Source organism: Barbus barbus (assembly GCF_936440315.1).
Source record: "Barbus barbus genome assembly, chromosome: 48".
In the NCBI taxonomy this organism is placed as follows: Eukaryota; Metazoa; Chordata; class Actinopteri; order Cypriniformes; family Cyprinidae; genus Barbus; species Barbus barbus.
In genome coordinates this window covers 6,436,353-6,457,088 of record NC_136726.1, presented here as the reverse complement: position 1 = coordinate 6,457,088, position 20,736 = coordinate 6,436,353, and the positions used below count along the sequence as shown (strand labels likewise).

At 35.5% G+C, this 20,736-nt stretch overlaps 1 protein-coding gene across 2 annotated transcripts in view; it reads right to left on the bottom strand.

Annotated features, from left to right (window-relative positions):
• LOC306867109 (dual specificity protein phosphatase 8-like) overlaps window positions 1–14,056 on the bottom strand; it is a 47,141-nt gene extending 33,085 nt beyond the window's left edge. The window contains exons 1-2 of one of the 2 annotated variants that reach the window (XM_079412630.1): window positions 13,774–14,056; window positions 3,718–4,075 (exon numbers count right to left, since the gene is read on the bottom strand). In XM_079412630.1, the coding sequence (XP_079268756.1) occupies window positions 3,718–3,948 (231 nt within the window). In that variant the 5' untranslated portion in view covers window positions 3,949–4,075; window positions 13,774–14,056. The remainder of the gene's footprint in view (window positions 1–3,717; window positions 4,076–13,773) is intronic. The other variant, XM_079412631.1, reaches the window with a different exon arrangement.
• Window positions 14,057–20,736: the final 6,680 nt, after the last annotated feature.

Sequence of the window (20,736 nt, the reverse complement as noted above, 5' to 3'; positions counted from 1 at the left end):
TTTCTTTTCTGCTACTCATAAACAGTATTCGCAAACAGATTATCTTAAGGATCTTAATGAGGATGTGCATGTTTTATTTTCCGATCAGGTACGGGGTATGTTTAAATTGTCTTCTAAAAACCCTAATCACCAAATGATTCATTGGAAATTGCTGCATAGGGTTTACTTGACTCCAATTAAACATTTTTATATGAATCTGTCGTCTTCTCCTAAGTGTAATCTCTGTTTCCCAAGGAGTTTTAGGCACTTTTTTCATTTTGTTTGGGAGTGCCCCTCTCTCTCACATTTTTTGGACTCTTTTTTGGTCGCCATTTTTTCCATGAATGACTTTTGGGACTTCACTTTGTCCATCCAACAAAGATGTTTACTGTTAGCTGCTCTCACAGCAGCAAAACAAATGCTGGTCAACCATTGGAATCCTCCTCACACAATAGACAGACGAACCTGGACTTTGTATTTGTTGGACATTATCTCGATGGAACTCTCTACTTCTAACGTGAAAACTGTTAATTCATGGCATTTAGCTTTTAATGTTGTCTTCTTTTCTAAAATCTTTGTCAAACTTATTTTGTTATTTGTTTATCTATTAATATTAATTAATATATTTTATTATTATTATTATTATTTTTTTTTTTTTAAGTCTACCAAGGGGTGAGATGGGTTGGGGTGGGTTCTAAATTTGTACAGCTGCTTTTTGTTTTGTACTACTGTTCCACAGAATAAAATTCAATAAACAGTTGTTAACAAAAAAAAAAAAGAAACAAAAGACAATCTGGCGCTTCTGAATCAGCGACTGTATGTATGTTTTGTTATTAGTTTAATTACTTGATATTGACTGTTCAAATGCGGAGTTTTGCGCAGTGTAGAGTAACGCGTTGTGTGTGTGTGTGTGTGTGTGTGTGTGTGTGTGTGTGTGAGAGAGAGAGAGAGAGAGAGAGAGAGACAGGGTCACATCACAGTGGAGTCAGCTGTCTTAACCGCGCTTGAGGTGTTCGGCCAATCACAATACACTGTGTCAGCTGGCCAATCAGAGCAGACTGTGCTTGTCGGAAGAAGGGGGTTTGTAGAAAATATATATACGCATTTGAGAGAGGCGGGGCATTGAGGAACTACATTAATGTACGGTATTTGAAAAATAATGTGTTTTTTGAACATTAAAGCATGTCAACATATTCTGTTACACCAAATGCACAAAATAATGATCTTTAAAATAGCATCATATGACCCCTTTAAACCACAATCACATGCAATTTATACCACTTTTTTGGATTCTAATAATTTTGTTTCATTTTTCCATGATAAATAAAACCGGAAAGAGTTTGATTATAAAAATCCCAAAGACTTATATTGAAAAAGGAATCCATGCCAAAAAAATAGCATCAAAATATCAGAGATTGAAGCGTAGGTTAATTTGATTTAGTCACTACCCACAAGCTAGCAACACCCACAGACAACACTAGCAACCACATAGCAACGCCTTGCATCACCCTATTATTATACCAACTGGTTTTGCACGTACAAACACCACTGACGTTTTCTTGAGAAAATATACAACCCTATTCATTTCTACATGCAAAATTTAAAAAAGGTGATGTTCTACAAAGAGCACAAGATAAAGGCCTGGAGAATAAGCTTCCTGTCTTTGTTCAATCCGTACATCCTTAAGATCTGCCTATTCGGCTGTCTTCGCTCTGGGCGACCGCATAGCCATCTGTCAGTACCAGCTCAATGGAACATTCAGCAGCACAGATTACCATAAGCCAAGACTGTTCGTGGCTACAGAGGAAGTCCTGCTCCTGTACCATTGCACTCTATCTACTGCACTTAACACTGACCCATTCACAATGCAGGCCAGGCAATCGGTGCATATGGTGCCTTCCGCTGATGTAATCTGAAATGGGCCGAACACAGAGCCATGGGGGACCTCGGCATTATCTCAGTGTGGATGTGTGCTGCTCATCCATTAATACCCTCTTTCACTTCCTTCCTTTATTCGCACTCACAATGGACCACACTGGTGGCCTTTGGTTGCGGTGATGTCGTTACTTTCAGCTCACACATTGATGCCACAACTTCTGGCAATGGCAGCTGTCCAAAGCAGTGGGGGGATGAAGGGGGTATGGTTTTGCCTGGATCCTGCGCTAGTCGCGTAGACGATTTGCACGTGCTCTACTAGCGCTCTTCCAGTGGCCACACTAAAGATTATGATGTCATGCTCATCCAATAACAAAGAGTTTCCAGAATTCACCCCATCCCACCTCCCCCCACTTACACACAGATAGCTCCAGCTTTATCTTGGGCTTGCATTAATCACGAGCGTTATCCTCTTTACTGAGGGAGATAATGAAAGCCACACAGCCTCTAGGCTCAGCTATGGAAAGAAATGGGGAATGCAGCGAAAGAGTGACCCAAGAAAACAGTGCCACTCTGTTAAGTTCAGATGGAACTGGCTTTGGCCAGCAGATCCGAATCAAAGTGCCCTTTTTTTGGAAACAAATAGCACAAAAAGGCCCAGATAACATGCTTAGGGCAAGCACCATATTACTGTTTGTTTATATATATAATTAAATAGATATAGATTAATTTGAAACATATGAGTAGTGATGTATGTGAGTAATGTATGTGAGAATCGTGTAAATTAGAACAAACATTAGCATCTAAGTTTGAAATGGGTTCAGAAGTCCATTTCTTGCAAACTTAACAACAGTTAACATCTTACAAATTGCAAGCCAATCTATTTTAATGGTGAAAATGAAGGGGAATGACACCAATTCACAGCTGCAGTTAAAAAAATAAAAATAAAAATACAGACCCGGAAAAGCATAAGATGAACTGCATGCATGATAGGTTGGTCACTCGTTTGTGAATCTGAATATGAGGAACCAACAATCACAAAGGCAACCCATATCTATGCCCTCAAAAACAGGGCATTGTGTCACGGTGTGAGGCAATTTCTTTGTATTGTAGGCTTTCAGTTTTCATTAGTGGTGTGACTGGAAAAAAAAAATATATATATTCACTACATTCCCCATGTGGCGCAATTCTTTTCAGAAAGCGAGGTGTGCAATAAAGGCGGATCAGTTTTCGACATTGACCTCATCAGTTGTGGCATAGAGTTTTACGTGACATCTGTCGGTGGTTGGATTTCCCCCTAAGAGTTCTGTCAGTTTCACAGAGTGCCTAAAAATATAAAGACTTGGCATGTCAGGCGGGTGGGAAAAATGATGTCATATTCGAAGTAGAAGTCATGGAACACTCAAGTCTCCAATTTCAGAGCCTCTGATAACCAATAAATCTATAGTGGTCCTCCAAATTTAGAAATGCTAGCTGCTAGCAAGAGACCCTTATCCAATCTGACCTTCTCAAACATTTTCTTCAATTTCAGACTGACTACTACACCTAATTACAAAGTCATTTTAGATGCAGAAGTGTCAAATACTATACGCGCACATGAATTTGACTGCATATGTTGCACATTGGTGCCAAAACAGGGACTCTTTAATGGGTGTTCACAAGTAAACATTAGTTCATTATAATACTGTGCAACGACACGGTTGTGAAGTCCACACAAAACTATCCGCATTGTTAATTGAACCCTTCAAAGGCTCGCAGCAGTTCGCGAACCGACATCAACCTCCTTTTTGATGTCACCGATAGTTCCCCAATTTCTTGATTACGTAAACTAGCCACACATTCTCTCAAACACACACTTGATACCTTGACCTTTCCGTTTGGCTGGAGGAGCTCGGTAACTGACACCTTGTCCTGCTGAAGCCTCCTCTTGACCAGTTTGGAGCAGCAGACGTTGACAGCGCCATGCACATGCAAGGCGTTGTACTCTGAGAAAGTTCGACTGTCGATGACCAGCAATCGCCCGGCTCCGCGCTGCAGAAGGCCCGCTAGGCGCTTGATATCCATGGTGCTGCGATGGCCCTTCTCCCCCGCCATGGAGGTACCCAGAACTCCTCTCTGGACGAGGGTTGTGCACAACGACAACCAATGCAGAGGCGGTGGATCAGTGATGATAAAAATCACTGACGCGGGTCACAAAGAGACATCAAGGTACACATGGTGTCTGGAAAAAACAAAGACAACATTTTTGTATTGCTTTATTTTAGACAGCACTTCATCAACAATCATAAACGTTCAAGGTGTATCTTGTTTAGTCTTTTCATCATGTAGTTCCTTATTTGTTGTTTCTTGTAAGGAAAAATGTTTTGGAAAAGTTGGTTCCTGCTTGTTTTTTTTTCGGCATATGTGCAAATAGTAACTGTCAGAGCAAGGACTGAAAAAAAAAAAAAAAACAGAACAAAAACAACAAAATAAATCAGAAACATCTTTGGACGCGAAACACTCTACAGAACTACATGAAAGGAATTCTTCTAGCTACAAAACCCCGATATCATTAATGAAATATATATTAATGAAATTATTAATATTTGAAAATATTTTGTTCGCCCAATCAATGTCATGTGGTACAACCCCCCCCCCAAAAATAAAAATAAAATAAGAATTTTTTTTTTATGATTAATCAAGGTTAGTTGGTTGTAAAATGTCATGTGGTGCGACTCCCCAAAAACGTAATGATATTTATAAATTAATAATACATGATTGTAATTTTTAAGTACTTTTTACCTTGAAACATATTCACACTTTTTTGAAAAGAATAGATTTATAATGATGTAAGTAAAATTTGTTGTTACATTTTACTTTATGGTTACACCACATGACATTTTAGAGTCACTTAATTGTAACTTTTCTTGTGAATGGTATTTAAGTTGTTAACACTTTACAATTATGATCTATTTGTTAACATTTGTCAATACATTTGTTACAGTGTTTATTAACGTTAGTTCATGTTAGCTCAGGTCCATTAAATAATATGAAGATGCAAATTTTGATTTTAATTATGTATTAATAAATGATTAAATGAATATTAACCAAGATTAATAAATACTAAAGAAGTGCATTTCATTCTTAGCTCTTGTTCACTAATATAAACAAATGGGACTGTATTATAAGGTGCTATCAAAGTTTTTCTGAACAATATGAAACAAACATGTTAACAAATACATGTACTGTTCTTTAACCTCTGCTCTTTTAAATTATTTTATTAAGTATGCACTACATTCTCAGTGCTGATAACATTCATTATTGTAAACTAATGTAAACAGCTTCTATAACACATCTAGATTCATGGCACAAACATGTATTGCTAACGTTATCGTTTCTTTGAGTATTACGTTTTTTTACCGCCACAGTAAGGCAAAAATACACGTTAAGAATGTACATGGCACAAAGCGCTTGCAATTCACTGGCCAAGCATTCACATCTGCATTTGCATGTGTTTCTGGCTTTAAAGACACTAATGAAACAGGAACCACCTGCGTTAGGGAGTATGGAAGCAGCTGCAGCCCGAACAGCGTCTGTTGTCACACGAAAACCTTCAATAAATGCATCAAGTGCCTCCTCTCATATATTGCCAGTGATCATAACAGCTATTCTTACCTCTTCAAACAAATAAACAAATGGAAAACTTCAAATATAGACCCCAAATGCTAATGTACGAAGATAGAAGTAGAATAACTAATAATTTGATAAAGTTGGCTACATGGTTGGTGTTTTAACCTCAGTTTGCTTTAGTTAAAAACTCCAAAATTGATTCCGGGTTGATTCTGTTCAACCCTTATAATTTTCTAAGAGAATTCAAATCTAGCACAATTTAATAAAATATGTTTAAGAAATATCAGAATATGGCACAACTACTGTTTAGTTACCCTTTAATCCCATATTACCATCAAAGGCTGTATTCATGACATATACATATACATATATATATATTATATATCAGTTTAATGTTTGAGAAAGTTGACTGAAATTATTATAGATTTTAATTACTATGTATTTTAAATAGTCAGATACATTTACATATTAATTTGCAATTATTATTACATATTCTTCTGCAATTATCTTCTGTTTTAGTTTGTGACTATAAAGTTCTGAATAAAATAAGAAAATAATCACATGAGATTATCAATATTAAATGTTGAGTTTACTGTTTGCTATACCATAAATGGATATTTAAAATGTAACATTTCTCACATTTTTAGCAAAATAATTAAGTGATAATGAATAAAATGACAAGTTATCAGTTTTTATTGTGTATATTACGTTGCAAAATATTGTATTTTTGTGTAAATCTGATTACCACTGTAAATAACCAACAAACTAATGATAATGCCATAATAAACCTGTACAATGTGTAAGCCAAAGATTTTTAGACTACATTTTACAAGAAAATACTATGTCAGTTTTTGTTTCAAATTCCATGTTTAATTGAATGTGTTTCTTTGTAATTGTTTGTCAAATTTACTAGCAATTTCTTTGTGAAAATAGTTTCTACACCAACATTTTTCAGTCTAGGCTCATATTTATTTAATGCTTATGTGTTTTATGAATGGCAATACTTATTCTAGCTCAGCAAATCTTGATCAGAAATATGCAATCCATTTCATACTGACTCTGTTTTATATTACAGCCAGACAGGATGTGACGTTAGGAAACTGAAGCAATACAGATTATGTAACAAGACTGGAAAACTGTGCCATTTATAGCCTCGGCTGCAAGGATCATATATATTCTTTTCAATAATCTCATTATCGCAGAAGCACATTCGGTCTAAATATTCCACTTGGCAGAATAAACAGTTTTATATATACAGTGTCCGTGCATCTGTGTTGGAGGAAGGCATGTGTGAAGGAGGGCGAGCGATTGTTTATGGCTGGATGAGTGGGGCGATGTTTTGATCAGGCCTGAAAGAGCAGGAACTGCTTGAGTATGCAGTGACCTTCTGAACGCTTCGATCTCCACACCGCTCATTACATTATGCAGAGAGCAAAAGACTAAATCAAGAGCCAATCGAGCATGAGGGAAATATTCCTTTGCACTGCAGATGGTTCAAATATTCATAAAATCTTATGAAGAGAAACTTTCAATAATAACGTTCTTGCAGAAAAATATAAATGCAGTAAAATCCAGGTAAATAGAACACTTTACCATGTTTACCATCATGAAATGTTCACTCACTAATTAAAATAGTGTCATTTATTCAACCTTGCATCATTTTTGTATGACTTTCTTCTGTGGAACACAAAAGAAGATAATTTGAAGAATGTTTCAGCTGTTCAATGAAAGTCAATGGGGTCCACATTTTTCTTTTGTGTTGCACAGACAAACAGGTTTGGCATTAGGATTTTATTCAGACGGGAGTGGTTGTCATTGTAAAAATGTGAAAACACAAATATCATAGTGCAATATAATATCAAATATTCTCAAACAAAATTGTTCATGCGAGTTGTATTCCTCCAAAGTCTACTCTCCGCCACACTAGTCATTAAAAAAACATGGTGTTGCTGTTGGCTGGCTCCCTCCTCTCTCTTACTAATGGAAGGGTAACCGCACCAAAAGTGAAAGTGGAAAGAGGTAACCTTTCTCCTCCAACCGGACAAACATGTCACCCTGTGACAAAGTCTGTTGGTTTAGAATTGATGCCTTTGGTGAACGACTTTCATGTAATGAGTTTCCTCAAAAAAAGCTTTCTCGCTGAGCACAACAGATCAAGTTAGCGAGCGACTAAGCAGAGATGCACCAAATGAAGACAATCAAGAATGTGGTTCAGGTTAAGCAGGTGATCAAGATAAGCTCTTCTCTAACTGCCAAGTGCCAGACTGTAAGCAAAGATTTGGACATGTAACTAGCTTTATTTTGTATTTTTAATTAAATTATGATGATAGTTTAAAGTAGTTTTAATGGTTCAAAAACAGTATTTTTTTCAGCATTCATTTTAGGTTTTATTTCTTATAACTTAACCCATTTTCCTTGAACAATACTTAGAAAGTGACAGTTCACCCAAAAAATTAAAGTTCTGTCATCAGTTACTCACTCATGTTGTTCTAAATCTTCTTTTTTTCTCTCTCTGTGGAACACGAACGAAGATATTTTGAAGAATGTTTGGAACCAAACAGTTTTGGTGTGCATTGAGTTCTGGATGAAAAAAAAAAACACCAAAAAAACAAAACATTATTCAGAATATCTTATTTTCTGTTCCATATAAGAAAGTCATACAGGTTTGAAACAACATTATGGGTGAATAAATGATGGCACAATTTTCATTTTCGGGTGAATTATTAAAATATGAATTTGTTTTACATGATCACCTGACAGACGCTTAATTTCTAAATGGTTGGTTCTTTTTGACAGAATAAATAATACAATAGTATCAAAAAAGTGGAAGATGAATTAAATCATACCATCTAATACGGAGTAAAAATACAATAAATAAATAAATGGGTTTTTGTTTGTACTATAGTGCCCATTTGTTTGTTTTTTGTTTGTTTTTTTATTTCTGTTTTTATGTAACTTAATACAATGTTAAAAGACTATGAAGAAGAAAAAAACATGAAAACTTTAATCCAGTTTTCCTGCGTTTTCGATTGTATTTTAATGCACATTTATATTTTATTTTTCAATTGCAAATGTTTTGTTTTTATTTTATTAAAAAAAAACAACTGTCGTGTAGTTTTTGTTTTACTCGATAAAATAAAAAAAATTAGAACACTTTTTTTAGTTTTTGTTAAATTGCAAATATTTTTGTTATTTTACTTAAAATAGAACAAAAACACTATGATAGAAATATGAAGAAAGAAAAACTACAAAAACAATCCTTTCTTACAAATGCTTGTTTTTATTTTACTCAACAACAACAAAACGGCAAAAAAACAACAGAAAATGAACACATTTTAAAATTAAAGTTTTCATTTGTATTTTTACACACATTTATAGCTTTAGTTTTTGTTTCTATTTTGCTTAACAAAAATAAAAAATGATCAAAAATATGAAAACAAAACCCTGAAAATTTTGCTTGCTTGCAAACGTGTTTGTTTTTATTTGACATAACGAAAATATTTGCTTTACTGCTCCTTTTCGGCTTTGCAATAGTTTTTGTTGACAATAATAACCTTGACTGTTGGCTGCTTCAAACTTCCATGCTTTTTCTTAGCATCTACCTCTCATTCCCTCTGCTGCTGCATTGAGGGAGGGAGATGCTGCGACGCTGAGATATCTGCAGCGCCATGCAGAAATCAACAGGGAGAGACTGAAACACATCTACACATATAAATACTCATACAGTCTCCATAAAGCACTTATGCAACATAAAACAAGAAAAACAAGCATTCCAGCAGCACATTTCAGTACAAATGCACACATGCAATCTCCAGTTCACTTCACACATCCAGTGTTGCTCTCCAAACAACTGTAAGTCAAATAATCATCCCTCAGATTCATAATGAATCAGCTTGTTTTCACGTCACGTCCACATAAACAAACCCAGCACGGTACGAGTGATGCTGCCAGAGGACCAGCCTCACGCGACCAGCAGCATCCCAACATGGATGCCTTTGTTTTGATCGCATTCCCAGTCACCATAAGTAACCATTACTCGCATCTCACCAGCACGCAAACACGCACAGGATTGCAACAAGCCAACAGAGACCCAGACCTCCTTACCATCCTTTGCTCTCTCGAATCGCTCCACAGGAGGGATGTTCAGCCACACCTTGGAGAAAAGAAACCCCTCTGTAACCTCTCCTGCAATCGGCCGGTCGATAACACGACAACACCCCCCCCGTGGGCCGCAGGATGAGATGGTGAAGTAGAGGCACGTCAGAGCATAATAAGGCTGACGCTGCATGTGTCTAATGGTGTTCCTTCTGCTTGACAACTCTAGTTGTGGGGTGGAGGGGGGAATCGGCTGTGCACTGCAGTTTGACATCAAGAGAAGGAGCGCGTTCTCTCGAGACCAGCATTATTATGCGCTATTATTTAGTATTCACACCTGTCGTGCATTTTCTGAGACGAGGTGTGGCATGTTTCATGTCGGTTGCATCAGCGTTGCATTCATGCATCTATATGGATACTGTACTTCCTCGAAAACACCGGCATAAACAGTGGTGCAAGGTGCTGATGTGGAGACGGATGGCGTGTTGCCATGGCAACTGAATGTAAAAACGGAAAAAGAAAAAAGTTGACTGGGCATGAGGAGAGGAGAAGAGAGGGTGCGGAGGCTGTCACCTCGCATCCCAAAGCGAGAAACACTCCAAACATCTGTTCTATTGATATCCAGGGATTTGATACTATACTTCCGAGATGCATGTCGGGAAATGACACCAAAGAAATCTATTTGAAAGATATAGACTTTTTTTAGCTGACACTGTAAAAAAATATATATATAATTTTTCGAAATTGTAAACAGGGTTATTATCATTAACTAAAACTGTAACTAAAACCATTAAATCCCATTTTCATCACTTGCAATAAACGTTAACTGAAACTGATAAAGACTGATATAAATATATAAATGTTTGCAAGCCAGCAAAATGTTAAGTTTTTTTTTTTAATATTTTGGATCATTTTTTTTTTGTTAAGCAAAATAGAAGCAAAAACTAAAACTATAAATGTGTGCAAAAAAAGAAATGAAAACATTATTTGTTCATTTTCTGTTTATTTTTTCTGTATATATCAGCAGGCAAATATATATATTTGTTTGTTTTTTTTGAGCCAGTTGCCCAAAACATTTGATGCAGTAAAACTAAACTAAATCAGAGTATGTTTAAAACTGAAATATAAAAACTTAAAATCACCAATGCTAAACAAAAATGTAACAAAAAAAAATTACAAAAATGTAAAAATAAAAACTAATAGCATCTCAATGATACTAAAATAACACTGGTTGTAAATAAAACAAAATATTACTAAAGTACATTTTACAAGAAAATGCTTTTTCAGTTTTTGTACTGTTGCGAACTGTAGCTTTGTAATTATTTCTGAAATTTACTGTACTAGCAATTTCTGAGTAAAAATTATTTCAAAGTAAAGGCTCGTTCACACACCGAGGGTAATAAAGTTCAAATAAAACGTCCAAAGTGTACGTTTACACCACAACGATTTTAATAAAAATGGAAGCGTTTTTTCTTTGCATTTTTGAAAGGTTTCATGTCCAGACAACATTGTCAAAATGATCCCAGTTCACAGATCCACAAAAATGAATTAAAAAATTCAGCATTATGTATGCACTCCAGGCCAGTAGATGGCGACGTCACTTTGTAAAAAAACACTACACGCCTAATCATACGCGTGTATACTATACTAACTATAATCTGAACGTGTAATACACACATGCATGATGTCACCCTCACCGTTTTCTCAAGTTACTCGGATGCGATAATGGTATCGTTTTCAAAAACTTGCACTTTAACACCGTTTTCAAAAGTTTGTGTTTTCAGGCCTCTAAAACGCCATGTTCATGCAAATGAGTGCCCAAAACACATAATACGTTTTCCGTTTTTAGTTGAAAACGGTGTCGTGTAAACACAACTATAACATTAACGACAATATTGTTGGAATAACTTTCAGAGCGATTTCTTTCCAGATGATAAATGACAAAAAACACTGACAGCCAATCAGAATCCAACGGACTTCAAAGAGTTTGAGCATTTAAAGCGACAGACGACAGGCGTTTACTTATAAACAGAACGTTAAGGCCCATTGGTGTGTCAACACTAATATAGTTATTGTTATAGTTATCATTCTTGTTGTGCATGACAGTCAAACAAAGAGAAGCACGTCTATATTTAAAGTGACAGCAATTGTTTTATAATGACAGACTGCACCTGAACAGCTGTGAACAAACATCGCTGAATGGAGGAAAAAGGAAAGCAAAATATCTTAATCCGGGTTATTCATTAACTGTATGGATGACATCACTCATTCGGACTCTGTGCCATACGCACGCTGATGCAGAGCATTGTTCTGTCTGAGCCTGCATGCATTTGTTAATCATTATTGCAGTGATATCATCTGTTGTGATGAACTGGATTTGTTCAAATGGGCTGATCTGTGTTTTACATTATGGCGCAAGAAGGTTTAGTTTAGAATCAGAAAAATATATCACGTTTCAAATCAGTATATCCCAAAATGTACCAAGTATTCTTTCTGAGACCAACTATAACCATGTGCGCTCACTCAAATCATAGCCATTATAAGAAAACCCTCAAGATCTCAGTAAGGTCAGGCAAGCTCTCTCAAACCCTCTTGTTCTCCGTCCGGTGTAATTCTCAGCACTGGCTCAGCTCTGCAGGGGTCTGAACGCTGACAGCCTGAGATTAACGCTCTGATCAGGGCCGGAGTAACACACACTACTAACCCTGACATCCGTCTCCACACCGGTCTTAGACTCATGCTGCAATATGCCACGGTACAGACTGAAACTTTAATGAATAGTTCATATTTCCCCTAATTATCTGATTCAAATCTATCCATCTATGCATCATGTGACTATTTATGAAATAATAATGCTATTTATATACTTCAGAACGCATAGATTGTAATGTTTTCTATATTAATATATCTATTATTCATAATTAAAACATACTGATTATAAACATCTATGAAAATAAAAAATATTTTGAAACTGTTATTTATTATTGTTTCTTTTTAATAGTAATTAATAGGGAAGTAAATATGTAAACCTAAAAAAAATGATTTTATATTCAGTATTATTTTATTATTCATTATTTCATATTATTTTTAGATTTTATTATTTTAATTGACTTATTACAAGATAAATAACACTATTACTTTATACACTAAAATTTTTATTTTAAACACGAACATTTTAATATTGATTATAATCATTTGAAGATTCTATTTATCATTAGTACATATAACAAAATAAGAAATATTGAATAAATATGAATTTATTGATTCGTGATTATATCAATTTCAATGATAAAAAGGAATATATATATATATATATATATATATATATATATATATATATATTGTTACATCAGTACTACTAACAATAATTACAACACATTATTTTTGTCAATAATTAATGATCAAAACATATAATATCATATGGCATATACATAATTATGTATTTTCTATATTATAATGTTAATATCTCTTTTAATAATTCAAATATTTTCTTGCTATTTACACAAATGTAAAAGTATGATTACTATTGTTATTTCATTATTCATATTAATATCAAAGGTTATATTAGTACTAATAACAATAATAGCAACATCAACATATAATTAATTATCAAAATAAACAATATATCACGTGCATAAAAATATGTTACTATATATATATATATATATATATATATATATATATATGTGTGTGTGTGTGAGTGTGTGTGTGTGTGTGTGTGTGTGTGTGTGTGTGTATATTGTCATCAATGTAACATGATGTTATTGTTTCATGTAATAACGTTTATAAATAAATAAATAACAAATTATGAATAAACAAGACATTATTACAGGGACTGTAAATCCTTCATGTTCATCAAATTTAAAACATAACCCTAATGCTGGACTATAATAACAAAGCTCCCAGACTCCATATCTGTGTGCATGCTGCAGTGTACAGGAGACAGACAAGACGAGCCTCACTCACATCAGAAGAGGAACACTGAATATTACTTGTCATGTAACCCTGTAATCCTTATGCACGATTGATAATGCATTATCCCCACAGTCAGTCTGAAGATGTCACATTGTTGCCTTCACTCACTCACTCACTCAACTCTCTCTCTCTCTCTCTCTCTCTCTCTCTCTCACACACACACACACACACACACGCCGTCAAATAAAGTCATATGCACGCTCTCAAATATCAATCCGCCCCTTTCACCGCCGCGCTCACCTCCGTTTGCCCTGTTCCCGAGTGTCTCCACTGTACTCCGATGCGAAGCCATTCGCAGCAGGCGTCTCTAGTGTACACTAATCCCGAGTCTGCTGTCACATGCGGACAAAACCATCAGAAGCATCCAAACCTCCTCAGCTCCGCCAGCGAGCTGCGAGGCGCGCGACAGCAGATATTGGGCAGCCGGGAAAACAGAAGGTGCACTTAGGCACTATAAATGAACTAAAAGATGAGGTCATGGTTCAGGAGGGGAAAAATGCCGCTGACGTCACCGCCAGCCAATGGGAGCGCGCGGCCCAGGGGGGTCGCTGACGTCAGCGCGCTGATCCGCAGATTAAAGGGACACTGAGGGTTTAAAGCGAGCTGCGCGCTAGGGTTAGTGCGCACTTTGTAGGTCACGCGCTGGACGCGAGTTAAACCTCACGCTGAATATTTCAAGGATTTTTTTTAAATATAATATATGAACAAATGAACATAAGTATGTGAACTTTTTTTCATTTTTTTTTTATATTAGTCAGACTCAATAGTGAAATTGGCATGCATTTAGTAGAAATGTTCATTGTGTTCAAATTGTATTTGCTGTGAAATAAACATCAGTGTGTCTCTAAACGAGCGCCCTCTGCTGGAGGAGGGACAGCACTGACAGCGGTCAGTTTTCTGCCATCCAGCGGTAAAAGGTTGAATTATATTCTTCAGCATACAATAAAACTGTTAATACTATTGATCAGACTTTATTTATTTATTGTGCACTATATTCGTAAAAACGGTGGACTTAACTATTTTGGATTTTTCTACTTTAAATTACACTCTCAAAATTAATTGGTTAAAATTTTGCCTGAATAAACCTTATTTGTTGAATTTTGACCAACTTGGGGGGTCTCTTTTTTTTACTAATGTGTGATTATAAGATCAAGCTTTATTGGCTTGGAAACTGATCTACAAGCACACTTTCTCTCTGCAGCATTATTTTATTTGGACCAATCGTTGTATTCTGTATAAGCACAAAAGTATGTTTTGAAAAGTTTTAAATGTTTTAGTATCTCATTTGTTTAACACTCAAGGTATCTGATGACTTATGATGAGTTTCTTGTACACTTTAAGTTTCCTGTGACTCCCAAGGAATTCTCTCTTGTTCTCTCTGCAATTAATTGTGTTATTGTTTCCTTATTTAGAGATGTAATATTGGTTGATATGCCCATAGTCAGTCTATCTGATACAATATGTGGTCAAATTTGTTTTTCACAAACTAAAAATAGCAAATCTGTTCGCTCTCTATTTTTAAAGAAGGTTACTACCAAGCCTTGCTCTATTGCTTATCGGACTAAATTTGTTAGACACCCTAACTGGGAATGTGTTTGGTTATTACCTCTATTCTTATTATTTTCTTTTCTTTTCTTTTCTTTTCTTTTCTTTTCTTTTCTTTTCTTTTCTTTTCTTTTCTTTTCTCCTTTATTTCCCTGGCTTTAATTGTTTGACAGCACTAATATATATATATATATATATAATATTACCTGGTGCAATATTCAGTTTCTATTACAGACTCTGTTTATGTTTTCTACCCACCATGAATGTAATGATGTATAAACCTAACGAGAAATATAAAATGTTGATTTCTGAGCAGTCTTTAGACAGAAAAATCGATTTTACTTAAACTTATTTTATGTAATTTTTGATTTACATTTTTCTCTAAAAAACGAAATGACTCATAACTCATTCCATAGCTGTTTTTGTATTTTCTAAGCACACCTTTAAGTGATATTTTCACATTTTTACATAATTTGACTAACGGCTTGATCGGAAATGGTGCATATATCGATCTTCTGTCTGCACAATAAATATTGAAATAATTTTTAATCTTTAAATTTTCTAATTTTCATATTTGTTAAACTTATCATAGTTTAACCTTTGATAATTAATATTTGGATAATGGATTTTAGTTTAAGATGGGTCTGGAACAAGAATACAATAAAATCTAAAATACATCTAATAAGGAGCAAAAAATCAATGATATTCACTACCATTCAAAAGTTTTAGATTGGTAAGGTTTTTTAATGTTTAAAACAACAACAAAAACTCATTTCTGTTCACTATGGCTGCATTTATTTGATCAATAAATACAATAAAAAGAGTAATATTGGGAAAGATTTTTTAACTATTTAAAATAAGTGTTTTCTATTTGAATATATATTTTAAATGTATTTTTTCCTGTGATGAAAAGCTGAATTTTCAGCATCATTACTCCAGTCTTCAGGATCATAATATCATTCTAATATACTGATTTGCTGCTCAGGAAACATTTCTGATTATCATCACTGTTGGAAATAATTGTGTACAGTTTTTTGATGAATAGAAAGTTCAAAGGAAAAGAGAGAGAAGACATTTTAAATTGTAAGAATATATTATTGTTTTTGCTGTATTTTGGATCAAACAAATGTAGCCTTGGTGAGCGGAAGAGACTTAATGTCATAAACATTAATCTAAAATCTAAAACTTTTTAACAGTAGTGTACATGACCTAGTGTAGTGCACATACATCATAAATAGAACTACTGTAGATAAAAATGGGAGCAAGTATTGTATTGCATAAAGTTGCATATCATGCAAAATATACCCTGCAGGCTAAGGTTACTGTTTCACAGCTGCATGACAGAGAAGCATTGTACGCTCGTGGAAGTAATACTTTAGGCTATGATGAATTAACCTAATAATAATGAATGAACCAATTATTATTTGACTGACTCTGACTGACAGAATCATTTGGGCAGTTGTTATTTGTCAAAAATGTATAACCTGCTCTGTGTAACCTGACTTTTCTCACAAGGTCACTGACAGTGGTATTCAGGCAGAGAAAACTAAGTAAATATAGAGTTAATGATCTAAAGAAAGGCCAATATTCAGCGGCCTTCAGGAACTGATCGTTCCTGCATTCCTACACTGAAGCTGAAGCATTTAAATAATTTAATATAAAATACCTACATGACCCTGTTTCGGAATATTGTTTGCACATATCTACCAATAAAGATGGTCATTAAAGATGCAAATAACACTTAAAACAAAGGGAATAAAGAAAGAATTGTGTTCTCTTTATACAGAGGTGAGGTTAATCTCTTTCTCTTGAAAGTGTATCTAAAAGTTATGGTTTACCGCACAGAATCCATTCTTGTGGTTAATAGATTATTATTAGTGGTGATTGTAAAAGCAAACATCATTATTAACTTTGGGGCTGCTGCGCTGACACAGAAAAGTGTGCGGTCACATTTATACTGCGTCTACACCGGGTAAAAATCCATTTATCCGGTGCTAGTCCTGTACTTCTGGGGGCCCCTAGCAAAACTTTGCCAGGGGCCCCTGTCAGTGTGTTCATAAAAAGCACAGGCATTAGGTGTACATCAGAAATAAAGCAGGGCGTTAGTTTACTGTCGGTAAATGGCCCCCATGGTCAGGCACGAAAATACTATTAGGATTATAATTTGAAGAATACTTTACATTGAAAACATTCTATTAATGGAGTACAGGTAATGATAAATTTCAATGGTTTACATTAGACAGTTTAGCATTACACAGTTTAGCATTAATTTACAACAGAACAAAAGAAAAAGCATAAGTTAACATCCAAAATCATTATTTGTCTTGCATTACAAAATGAAACTGGATGAGATGGCAATTCATTTTTAGCTAACTGTTTTTTTTTTTTATTGGAGTCTGTGCAAAGGATTGTGGGTAATTGAAGGACACGAAGGATACACCTGATGCATCCTTCCAAACAGGCCAAAGACTGCATCCTTCAAACTGAGATGTCCTTTGATAGGGTTGGTGGCGTAGCAGCTAAGATAGGCAGTCTTACAAGGATGCGTCCTTCCGTTTGAGAAGCACCCATTGTCTATAGACCTTAGTCAGGGTGGCACCATATTTAGTTTTTGACAGGAATGAAAACGAGGCTGTGAGGGATACTGTATTTCTATGTTTGATGGACTGTACTGTTGTTTAACCAGGGTCAGCTGATCAAACATCCTGTACACAAAAACAAAAAAAAGTGTGAAAATTACGTGATGTAGCACATTTATACAGTGTGTGCCATTTCATCCTCGTTAAATTCAATATGGTGTCTAACCTGACTAAGTGTGACAATACTTTTACGTATATAGCAATTGTAAGTCGCTTTGGATAAAAGCGTCAGCTAAATTAATAAATGTAAATGTAATAAAATGTCGACCCATGAAGAGGTAATAATGACTGGGGAGTTGTTTGACCCCATATACGTTTTGATTATCATTCTGAATCCAATTCATAGTCTTTTATTCAGCTTTTTGTTCAAAATGTTTCTTTCTTTCTTTTATTTATGAAACTTACCCACGTTCAAGTGTTTATAAAATACACTGAACAAAATTATAAATACAACACTTTTGATTTTGCCCCCATTTTTCATGAGCTGAACTCAAAGTTCTAAGACTTTTTCTATGTACACAAAAGTCCTATTTCTCTCAAATATTGTTCACAAATCTGTCTAAATCTGTGTTAGTGAGCACTTCTCCTTTGCCGAGATAATCCATCCACCTCACAGGTTTGGCATATCAAGATGCTAATTAGCCAACATGATTATTGCACTGGTGAGCCTTAGGCTGGCCACAATAAAAGGCCACTCTAAAACCAGTCAGTATCTGGTGTGACCACCAACACATCTCCTTCACATAGAGTTGATCAGGTTGTCCACTCCTCTTCAATGGCTGTGCGAAGTTGCTGGATATTGGCAGGAACTGGAACACGCTGTCGTTTACGCCGATCCACAGAATCCCAAACATGCTCAATGGGTGAAATGTCCGGTGAGTATGCTGGCCATGCAAGAACTGGGATGTTTTCAGCTTCCAGGAATTGTGCACAGATCCTTGCAACATGGGGCCGTGCATTATCATGCTGCAACATGAGGTGATGGTCGTGGATGAATGGCACAACAATTGGCCTCAGGATCTCGTCACGGTATCTCTGTGCATTCAAAGTGCCATCAATAAAATGCACTTGTGTTTGTTGTCCATAACATACGCCTGCCCATACCATAACCCCCACCGCCACCATGGGCCACTCGATCCACAACGTTGACATCAGCAAACCGCTCACCCACACGACGCCATACACACTGTCTGCCTTCTGCCCTGTACAGTGAAAACCGGGATTCATCCGTGAAGAGAACACCTCTACAAAGTGCCAGACGCCATCGATTGTGAGCATTTGCCCGCTCAAGTCGGTTACGACGATGAACTGCAATCAGGTCGAGACCCCGATGAGGACGACAAGCATGCAGATGAGCTTCCCTGAGACGGTTTCTGACAGTTTGTGCAGACATTCTTTGGTTATGCAAACCGATTGTTGCAGCAGCTGTCCAGGTGGCTGGTCTCAGACGATCTTGGAGGTGAAGATGCTGGATGTGGAGGTCCTGGGCTGGTGTGGTTACACGTGGTCTGCGGTTGTGAGGCCATTTGGATGTACTGCCAAATTCTCTGAAACGCCTTTGGAGACGGCTTATGGTAGAGAAATTAACATTCAATTCACGGGCAACAGCTCTGGTGGACATTCCTGCAGTCAGCATGCCAATTGCATGCTCACTCAAAACTTGCGACATCTGTGGCATAGCGCTGTGTGATAAAACTGCACATTTTAGAGTGGCCTTTTATTGTGTCCAGCCTAAGGCACACCTGTGCAATAATCATGATGTCTAATCAGCATCTTGATGCCACACCTGTGAGGTGGATGGATTATCTCGCCAAAGGAGAAGCGCTCACTAACACAGATTTAGACAGATTTGTGAACAATATTTGAGAGAATTAGGCCTTTTGTGTACATAGAAAAAGTCTTAGATCTTTGAGTTCAGCTCATGAAAAATGGGGGCAAAAACAGAAGTGTTGCGTTTATAATTTTGTTCAGTGTAGCATGCATGAAGCTAGAATAAAAGGTTTTTGTTTACAAGCAGATACCCTGTTATTTCTTTTGTTGTTTTGTATGTTCAGATATTCACATAACAAAATATATACAAATTAATACCTAAATAGGGACATTGTAGTATACTTAAAGTATGATTAAAGTATTTAATTAGTAAACTATCAGTATGTATATAAGTTCACTTTTAGTATAGTTGCAGTACAAACTAAAAACATATATTTAAACTTGTTGTGTACTAACAAAGTATAACAAAGTTGTAAGTATAACTACTGTTATACTTGAAGTATACTTGTATATACTAGAAAGTGGGCAAGTTAAGTCCCAAGGAGTATTAAAATAGTACACTTACTACTAGTACACTGATATGTGTATACTTAATACATAAAGTATACTTAAAAATATACTTGAACTTAAGTATACTTAATAAAATAAACTTGAAGTATACTTCTTGCCACCTGACAAGTGACTGGTCTTTGTGTGAATGCCAACAAAACTGGAAAACTTTCTCAATGTATGTAAGTGGTAGGCTACTTTTATTTTAAAGGAACATTTAAAAGATTGAAAATAAAAATTAGGGGAATCATTAAATTATGAATAATTTATTGCTTTGGTTTTGTGTGAATATGTAGTCATGTAATCAGTAAAACTGTAATCTGATTACAAGTATTTTAAAATGTAATTTAATCTAGTTACTAGTACTTAATTTTTGGAATCTGATTATGTAATCCAGATTAAATGTAATCAGTTACTACACAGCACTGTCCACACCATTGGGAATTTCACATGGCCACGTAGATTTCATGAAAGTTTCAAGCTGGTTTCTACGCTGCTCAATAGAAAAATGCTTGGTTTGTAGTGAAAATAAGAATTTCACATTTTTGTTTTGTTATAAAGGAAGAAAAAGTGAATCAAGAGAGGTTGAGTTTATGATATGATCTGTATGTTTGTGCTGTAGGTTTCTTTGTTTACGAGAAGCCAATTCAAAAAAGAGAGCAGAGGGACTGGTTTTTAACTGAAGCTGATAATGAACTCC